The 9876-nt window shown below is 44.9% G+C and overlaps 1 protein-coding gene across 1 annotated transcript in view; it reads left to right on the top strand.

Annotated features, from left to right (window-relative positions):
• LOC307247612 (asc-type amino acid transporter 1-like) overlaps positions 1–5195 on the top strand; it is a gene marked incomplete at its 3' end in the record, with an annotated part of 23664 nt that extends 18469 nt beyond the window's left edge. Inside the window, exons 5-6 of the mRNA XM_080024656.1 lie at positions 4672–4797; positions 5042–5195. Of these exons, the coding sequence (XP_079880782.1) occupies positions 4672–4797; positions 5042–5195 (280 nt within the window). The remainder of the gene's footprint in view (positions 1–4671; positions 4798–5041) is intronic.
• Between the last annotated feature and the right edge of the window lie 4681 nt (positions 5196–9876).

The following is a 9876-nucleotide window of genomic DNA, read 5'->3' as shown; positions in this document are numbered from 1 at the left end:
CACACACAGTAAACAGACACACAGTAAACACAGACACACATACACACACAGTAAACACACACAGTAAACAGACACACAGTAAACACACACACACACACATACACACACAGTAAACAGACACACAGTAAACACACACACACACAGTAAACACACACACACACACAAACACATACACACACAGTAAACACACACACACAGTAAACACACATACAAACACATACACACACAGTAAACAGACACACAGTAAACACACACACACACAGTAAACACACACACACACACAAACACATACACACACAGTAAACACACACACACAGTAAACACACACACAAACACATACACACACAGTAAACAGACACACACACACACACACAGTAAACACACATACACACACAGTAAACACACACACAGTAAACACACACACACAAACACAGGTAACACACACAGTAAACATACACACAGGTAACACGCACACAGTTAACAAACACATACGTGCACACACACTGGTAACATATACACACACACACAGTAAACAAACACACACAGTAAACAAACAAACACACACACACACTGAGGGCTGCTTCATGTAAACTTTCCACTGTGGTTTCAGTTTGGACACAAAGTCCGACACAAAGTGCTGACAGGGAACTCAGGCCCTTTCTCAACTACCAAGTCCACAAGTCCGGACTTGTGGACTTGGTAGTTGAGACTTGGTAGTTGGACTGGGGAGTACGGACTTGCGGGGACGGGAGGACACAGGACGGTCATTATGCCAAATGCATTGTGGGATACTTGTCCGTCCCAAGTCCACACAAGTCACCACCCATGCATCCTCCATCAAATGGGCAGAGCAAGTCCACATCCTGGCATTTGGACTGGACTTGGCTTGATGCATACTTTGAATTGGAACAGTACTTGGGCTGCGACTGATGACGTTTCATAAGTACAGACAAGAACACAAGTACAGACAATATCGCAAGTACAGACAAGAACACAAGTACAGACAAGAACACAAGTACAGACAAGAACACAAGTACAGACAAGAACACAAGTACAGACAAGAACACAAGTACAGACAAGAACGCAAGTACAGACAAGAACACAAGTACAGACAAGAACACAAGTACAGACAAGAACGCAAGTACAGACAAGAACACAAGTACAGACAAGAACACAAGTACAGACAAGAACGCAAGTACAGACAAGAACACAAGTACAGACAAGAACACAAGTACACAGAGATTGAGAAAGGGCCTAAGACAGCAACAGTGGTCTGACATAATTTCCTGCTTCCTGTACACTACTTCCTGTACCAACCATACAGTGGTTGGTGCAGACACACTTTAAGCCCCCCCGAGCTCCACCGCTGCATAGACACCCTACAGCTGCAGGAAAGCCCCTAGCACCCTGCCCCGTGGCTACAGAAGACCCCCAGGCCCCCAGAGAAGTCAGAGATTGTAACCCCCCCCGCCATATCCCCACCCACATAGCTTGTACCCCACGCATCCCGCAAGCCCTAGGCCTATTGTGTGGTGTATGTAATGAGTATGAGTTTTGGCACTGGGGCGAAGTGCCAGATTGATGCAGGGGCGCAGCAGCCAGGGAGCGACCACGCGGACCCCCCGTACCTGGTGGCACCCAATCCACAGTGATCAGCCACGGGCGCAGAGAGGCCCGCCATGTGCCTCCGCCATGCCGGCCAGCTCCGCGCTCCCATCAGGCCTCTGGTCAGCCCCCAGCCGCCAAGAATGTGGACCACAGAACAGAGGGCGGCAGACGGCCCCACCACCCACAGCCGGACTCTCCAGCAACGAGCACAGCACACAGCAAGAGCGCTAAAGGACAGGTACCCCGGCAGCCCGGTGTGATGACAGAAGATTGCGCCCCCACGGAAGGAGGCCACATGGTGAGCCCCGCGCCAAGCACATCCAGCCATGTTCACGACTCCGGTTGACCGGACCAGACAGAATGCCTTACGCAATTGTTAAGGCGATCGAAATGGGTTGGTGGTGTTTAAGTGGTGGGTCGACTGAAGAGAGGTCACCAAGATATAGTCCGGGAGAATGGAATGCTGTGACCCCGACTTAATGGGTGTCATTGAAATTAGTTAGGGGGTGATGGCACAGTACATCCAAGGTAATTGCTATACAAACGTGCCCATGCTTTCCCATCGATAAATCTGGGTTTTCCTCCTTTACATTCTTTTTTACTGTCTTAGTATTGCAGGAGGTTTGTAGGGATACATATCTACACAAACAAATGACAATAGACAAAGATAAACATAGAACATTGCAGAGTTAGACATACATTTAGTGAGAGATAGAATGGAGTGAGAGTGATGGGAGAAGTAGAGAGGGAGGGATTAGGAGGGTGAGATGATGAGAGTGAGCGATATTTTAAATATTGACATAAATAGCATGCTAATTTCTACATCTCGCAGTATAAAATAACCAAAATTACCAGAATACATACATAATGATCAAAATAACCAGGGTGTGGTGGAGAAGTCTCAGAATAACAGACCTATCTATATTTTATCAACAACCAGCGATACACGTTTAACCTTCTGCCGGTTCTCCTTCAAGATGGGGTACAGCACCTTCTGTCGGTCGTTGATCTCCCTAGGGTATTGGTCGTTCTTGCTCAGTGTGGTCCCTTTTAGCTCCCATCCTTTGCTTTTAACCAGCTTCTTGTGCATTAAGTGTTCAAACTTGGCAATGATGATGCAGGGACAGTTCTCCATGTTGTGTCTCAGTCGGTGAACCCGGTGGAAGGTGATCTGCTTCACAGTGTCCATAGGGAGTTTCAGGGCCTTGTGGGGGAAGTCTTTCACCATATTTTCTGGGGACTCGGTGAAAAGATGAGGTTGTCCTACATACTTCTCGACTGTATATCCAGGATAGTCTCTTTTATTATTTTATTTAAATTTTTTAGAAGCCTCCACCTCCGTTGTGATACGCTTCACAGAGGTTTTTAGATCAGAGTTGTCTTTTTGCATCTCGCCGACTGTGCAGTGCAGGAAATCAAGGCTGGTTTTGATCTCAGTAATGTCTCGGAGAAGTGGGCCAAACATGTTCAGCTTCTTGTTAATCTCATCCAAGACACTAACCTCTACAGTGCTGGGGATGAGCTCGTCTGTGTCCATTGCTGAGTCTGTCTTCTTCCTTTTTGCAGGATTATTGTGGTCCTGATCCTCTTCCATGACGTACTTGTTATAGTTAAAATAAAAACCAATAGAATCCTTGAGGTCCTCCACTTTGGTTTCACGCAGTGTTCCCTTTTTTAAATGTATACATATATATATATATATATATATATATACATATATATATATCATTAATTTTTGCAATTTGCTTTGTTATTTGTCTGAGTTGTAGCGGGTTGTCTGTCAGTCAGTGCAGTAGGTTGCCGCCATGTTGGATCTGTACTCACTTCCGTCTTCTCCCTCCCTCACAGCGTGCTCTCACCTTCATCTCAAAGAAGTGTAAAGCAAGTGAATAGAAATTAAAGAATAAAGACTCTGAACACTGAGGAGCTCACACTCTGCTGACTGTTTTCATAGAATATTCTAAATATTCAAATGGGAACTGGAACATTTGGAAAACAGGATGAAAGATATTTAAACTGGGAGTCATCAAGAGTGACTTCTCTTATTGACTGCTTACTCTGAGCCAACAGCATCTCTGCAGCTGTCTGTCTTACTGTAATAACAAGATACGGACAGGCAGGCAGGCAGGCAGACAGACAGGCATTCAGGAAGGTAGGCAGACAGACAGGCAGGCAGACAAGCAGGTAGTCAGGCAGCTAGACAGGCATGCAGACAGAAAGGCAGGCAGGCAGGTAGACAGACAGATAGACAGGCTGGCATACAGACAGACAGGCAGGCAGGCAGACAGACAAACAGACAGGAAGGAAGACCGTCAGGCAGGAAGACAGGCAGGCATGCAGACAGACAGACAGACAGACAGACAAGCAGTCATAAAGGCAGGCAGACAGACAGACAGGCAGGAAGGCAGCGAGGCATGCAGACAGACAGACAGACAGGCAGGCAGGCAGCGAGGCAAGCCGGCATGCAGGCATACAGACAGACAGAAAGGCAGGGAGGCGGAGGGGTGGACGGGTGGGCGGACGGGAGACAGGGAGGCAGACAGACGACAGACAGACAGACAGGCATTTAGACAGGCAGGCAGACAGATCCCAGTAATCAGGTCATTTTGTGTTCTAGTCTTGTGATCTTGCCATCCTGTCCTGTTCTAAATGGATGATGATGATGATGATGATGATGATGATGACAAGTTTTGAAAATTTAGAAAATACAGAAGATTTGTATTCTTCCTTCAACTGCCAACATTACTTCCAGGCAATAGCTAGCGTCATGTGACATCACAAGACTCTGGACACTGGTCTCTTCCTGTTAAAAGAACCAAAATGGCTGTGGAGGTTCTAGAAAAAACAGGCTCTGTTCTTTGAAATGAAGAGAAAAGTCTAAAACTACAATCGACACCAGACTATTTTACAAGATGGTGACTCCAAGGACGCCAGTCGGCCTCTGACTTGGAGCTCCTGGTTTGTTTTGATCAGGTTATGATTGACTAGAGCACCCTCTAGTGGTGGGAAACTACACATTCTAACTTTAACACAGAGCGTGTTTCTGGTCTTCTACCCCTGCAGTGTTTCTCACCTGGGTGAACTGCTCCAGTGTGCGCTGGGCCACCAGGATTCAGGATGTTTTCACTGTGGGGAAACTGCTGGCTCTGGGACTGATCATAGTGGTGGGACTGGTCCAGATCTGTAGAGGTACGCACAGTGCATACACAAAACATACACAAAACATACACAAGACATACACAGGACACTGAAGGTAAAACAATTGAGGGCATCCCTTCATATATACATAAACACATAAAAGATGCTGAAATAAATTTGATAAAGTGTTGAAAGTACTGTGTGTCTATGAATGCAGATCCTGTTTCAGCTGTAACCACACACTGCACTTGATGGATATGAGTGAAAGCAACAACACTGTGCCGTCCCCCCCCAGGGCACTATGACAACCTGGTCCCCAGCGTGGCCTTTCACTTCAGCAGAGAAACGTCCGTCGGCCAGGTGGCTCTTGCCTTCCTGCAGGCCTCCTTCGCCTTCAGTGGCTGGAACTTTCTAAACTACGTCACAGAGGAAATGGTGGAACCACGCAGGTACACATACACACACAGACATACACAAATATACACCAAGATACCTAAATATACACAAAGATACACAGATATACACAAATATACACAAATATACACACATATAGACAAATATACACAGATATACATCCTTTTCAGTCTTTGGAATAAAGAGGTTTCTGGGCCACAGTAGTCTGGATCATACACCATATCACCAGCTTTAACCCTAACTGGATTTGCAGGACGCTTTCAGTCCACCAGGAGTTCACTCCGCACCAGACCTCAGCCTTAGCTTTGGACTGAATGTCTCCTTCACTTCCTTATGCGAGACGAGAGTAGGGGCAAACGCACCCAACTGTACAACCGTCGCCATCTGATTGCTGGCAAGTTTCAGACGAGTGGTCCCCAGGTGCTTGTTGATCCCCACTGGAAGTTTAGAGAGGCGGTTCTTGGTAGAAAATCCAACAGCACGGAGTCTTCGGTCATCGGTTGCTTTCCCTTCTCGGTCGATCTGGCAGTTCCTCAACTCTCTGAATGCAATTGCTGTTCTTTTCTCAAGTCGATCACTGGTTGCACTGTCCACCAGGGTACACACATTCCAGGCCCTAAACGACATTTTATTTTGCTTTTGACTGCATCTTATAAAACGCTTTGCTAATCTTGCAACCACTCAAAGCTCTTCACAGTACATGCCTCACATTCACCCATTCACACACACATTCACCCACACATTCACACACAGTCACCCATTCACGCAAGATTTTATCACAAGGCTTGAAGTTACATCAATCAGTCATTCATTCTACTGTGATTGAAGGTTTTTCTCTTTACAATTCAAGAGTTAAATGTTATTCATATCAATTCGTTTCATCATAACACATGGGCGTGGCCGACAGGAAAGAGCATTACATTACATTACATTTAGCAGACACTTTTATCCAAAGCGACTTACAATTATTCAAACACCGACGGACGCAGCCATCAGGAGCAATTAGGGGTTAAGTGTCTTGCTCAAGGACACTACAGCATGCTAGCAGGAGGAGCCTGGGATCCAACCAGCAACCTTTAGATCACTAGACCACCAGCTCTACCTCCTGAGCTACCATCCAGAAGAGCAGTTTATATGTTGATTGTATCCAATGTTGTGTTGGTCATACTATAGAATGATTTATTGCTTGTGTTTAGTGAATAATATGGAAGAAAGGAATATAAAAAAATGCATACTAAATCGCAATCTTAGTCTAAAAAAATTGCAATTTGATTATTTTCCAAATCATTCAGCCCTACTGGGGATCAAACCAGGAACCCCCTGATTATTGGACAACCTGCTCTACTTAATTCCCAGACCTTCCATCCTGTTTCTTCTCTTTTCCTTCTCTTTGTCGGGAGGGTGGAATGGTTGATTCCCTGCTAGAGGACATCTTTTAATGTGTGGGTACTAACCTTTCTGCCTTGGGTGACCCCACCAGGAGCTCAGGGCCCATAAGTACGCAATAGCTCCCAATGGCATTGTTTTTAGGTGTGTAGAGTATAGATACTCGGTGTGGAGTATAGATACTCAGTGTGGAGTATAGATACTCAATGTGGTGTATTGATACTCGGTGTGGAGTATAGATACTCGGTGTGAGGTAAAGATACTCGGTGTGGAGTATAGATACTCGGTGTGGAATATAGATACCCTGTGTGGAGTATAGATACTCAATATGGAGTATAGATACTCAATGTGGCATATAGGTACTTGGTGTGGAGGATAGATTCTCGGTGTGGGGTATAGATACTCTGTGTGGAGTATAGGTCCTCAATATGGAGTATAGATACTCAATGGGGATTATAGATACTCAGTGTGGAGTATAGCTACTCGGTGTGAAGTATAGATACTTGGTGTGGAGTGTACATTCTCGGTGTAGAGTATCAATACTCAGTGTGGAGTATAGATACTCTGTGTTCTCGTGGACAAAGAGATGCAGATCTGGACCTATGAAAAAAGTCTGGATCTCAGTACGACATTTCTAACATTTTCTGGCTTCAAAACTTGGAGAAAAAGCAGTGGAACCAAAAAAAATCTGATGCGATTAAGTTTGTGTGTTGGAAAAATAAACACAACAACAAACTGAAAGTAGGCTTTGCGAAACCGACGGCTTTATCTCTGGTTGTACTCATAGCTTTATAGCCGTGGTGAGGCTTTTGCTCATTTACATATCTCAACTATTTTTGTGTCATAAAATAATCAAAATCCTGTTTTGAGCAAAATGCAGTTATCCTCTGTTTACACATCCTCTGATGTCACTTCCCAGACAGCCAATTGCAGCCTTCATAGTTGAACACCAACCCCCCCCTCTCTAACTTTCCAGAGCAGCTGGCTTCCAAAAAAACAAAAATGCTGAATTTGCAGTCTCGGTTGTCCCCTGTCTGACCTTGGGAGATAATATTTTAATCTTTCTGTATTGTGGAAGGCTTTGGCATCCTCAACTGGTCATAGGATGTACTAGACTTTGGCTCCCTCTGCTGGCCTCAAGGTGTACTCAATTTAAAGGTCATTTTTAAAGAGTTTTTTTATATACTGACATTGGTTTTTATCGCATCGGATTAAGTATAACTTATAGTAGGTTTTTCATGTGAGGTAACTCATTTATCCATAACAAGTTACTAATTAACCACAACATTTCCCCCTTTGTGACTACTAAAGTCAGATTCTGACAAAATAACAAGGATAAATGAAAGACTATATGAAGTAACACTGGTTATGCAGGATAACATATGGCTTATAGATAGTAACATTGATAATGCAGGATAAAATGTAGTCAAACAAGCGGCACATGAATGTACCTGTGAGTAAGTGCATAATCAAACCACTGTAGTGAATATACAAAACTACTATACAGGTACTCCTCACTTAACGACCAAGTTCCATTCCTAGGACCAGGTGGTTAAGCGAATTGGTCGATAAAAGAGGACCCGTGTTATTTCACGATAAGGGGGTGTGGCGATTGTGAACGCTAATGTAGTGAATACTGACAGACTGCGTTACATACACTGTGACCTCTTGCCTGTATCTGTAACATCGACTCTTACTCTAACCTGCAACATCGACTGTTGCCTGTCATGCCCTAAGAATGTCATTGTACCGAATGACCTTGTGTTGTACTGTACACTTGACAAATAAAACACTTTGAACTTTGAATGAAACTGAGACTGTGAACAGTGATGCGCGATGAGATGCTTGACGCTGAGACGGCGTGCACGCCAGGCGCACGCAGCGGTATTGTGCGCAGCGCACAATACAGACTGGCCGGAGAGCTGGTCGTAGGTACAAACAGTCGTTAAACAGGTAGGTCGTTAAGTGAGGAATACCTGTACAACAAATGTGGTGAGTATAAGAAAAATGCATAACACAACAACTGTGGTGAGTATAAGAAACAAATACATACACAACAACTGTGAGGATCACTGAATTATGTGAGAAATACAGGTGTGGGGTTTGCTGTGCATTAACGTGGGAGCAGTCATATTTGGTTATCAGAAAAAACTGTATATACCCGATAATATTTGAGATGGATAAAAATATGCAAAACCATCTTTTATGTGGCATAAACAGAAAAAGATTACCAAAAGGCAACATTCACATAATAACAACAACCTTAATATAACAGGTACATAAGAAACCAATTAAAAGTGGTGGCTTTTTGCCGGTGAAGTTTACCAAGTACCGCTTCACAGCCCCTGAATGTCCTGCAGTCGTTGATCAGAGGTGGAGATCTGCTGGCACAGATAGTTATTGGCGAGAGTGAGTCTGGCCACTTTATTTTTGTGTAATGCCAGGTGCTCGAAGCAAGCCCTGGATCTAAGCTGGGCCTTAAGTGCCTGGGTCCGGCCTTTCACAGACATTCTTGATAATGCGGTTGTGTAGAGTGTACACTGTTGATTTGTCTCCCAGTAGAATATCAGATTGGAAAGTCCTTCGGGCCTCCATGGAATCCCGGGGCGCTTAATGTGCTTGCTGCAGACATTGTCAAACAGGCAGGGTTATAGGGAAACACTCTGGGGTTCTTTGATTAATGTCTCTAGGTGATATTACAGTAACCATTAACTCAAACTGAACATTGCTTCAACAAATAGGAACATTTAGGAGAATGTCACATTAAATCTCATTTAAACACATCCATAAATCTTCCATCCATAAGTTGCCGCCCAACTCCAACAGCACATGTCCAACCATGAACTTCACAAATCCCTTCAATCTGGATTCAGGACTCACCACAGCACGGAAACCCCCTAATTTTAATCACTAATGACCTCCTCATCGCTGCTGACCTTGAGAGGGAGATCCTTTTAAGCATCCTTCTTGCTAAGCATCCTTCTTGCTAACGTCCAGTCCCTGGAGAACAAGATGGATGAACTTCGAGCGAGGATTCAATTCCAGCGTGACACGAGGAACTGTTGCGTCCTCTGCCTGACGGAAACATGGCTGAACCCACTGGTGCCGGATGAAGCCATACGTCCAGCCGAGGCCTTCTCCGTGTTCCGCGGCGACAGAACGGGAGAGTCGGGGAAATCCAAAGGTGGAGGCGTCTGCCTAATGGTAAACAACCGCTGGTGTAACGCCAACAACACCAAATTCCTCTCCCACTCCTGCTCGCCGAACCTGGAACAGCTGACCATACTATGCCGTCCATTTTATCTCCCCCGGGAATTCAGCACGGTCATC

Source organism: Zeus faber, assembly GCF_960531495.2.
Source record: "Zeus faber genome assembly, contig: SCAFFOLD_122, whole genome shotgun sequence".
NCBI classification, from domain to species: Eukaryota; Metazoa; Chordata; class Actinopteri; order Zeiformes; family Zeidae; genus Zeus; species Zeus faber.
The sequence above is the reverse complement of the archived record's forward strand: the minus strand, read 5'-3'. Positions and strand labels throughout refer to the sequence as shown.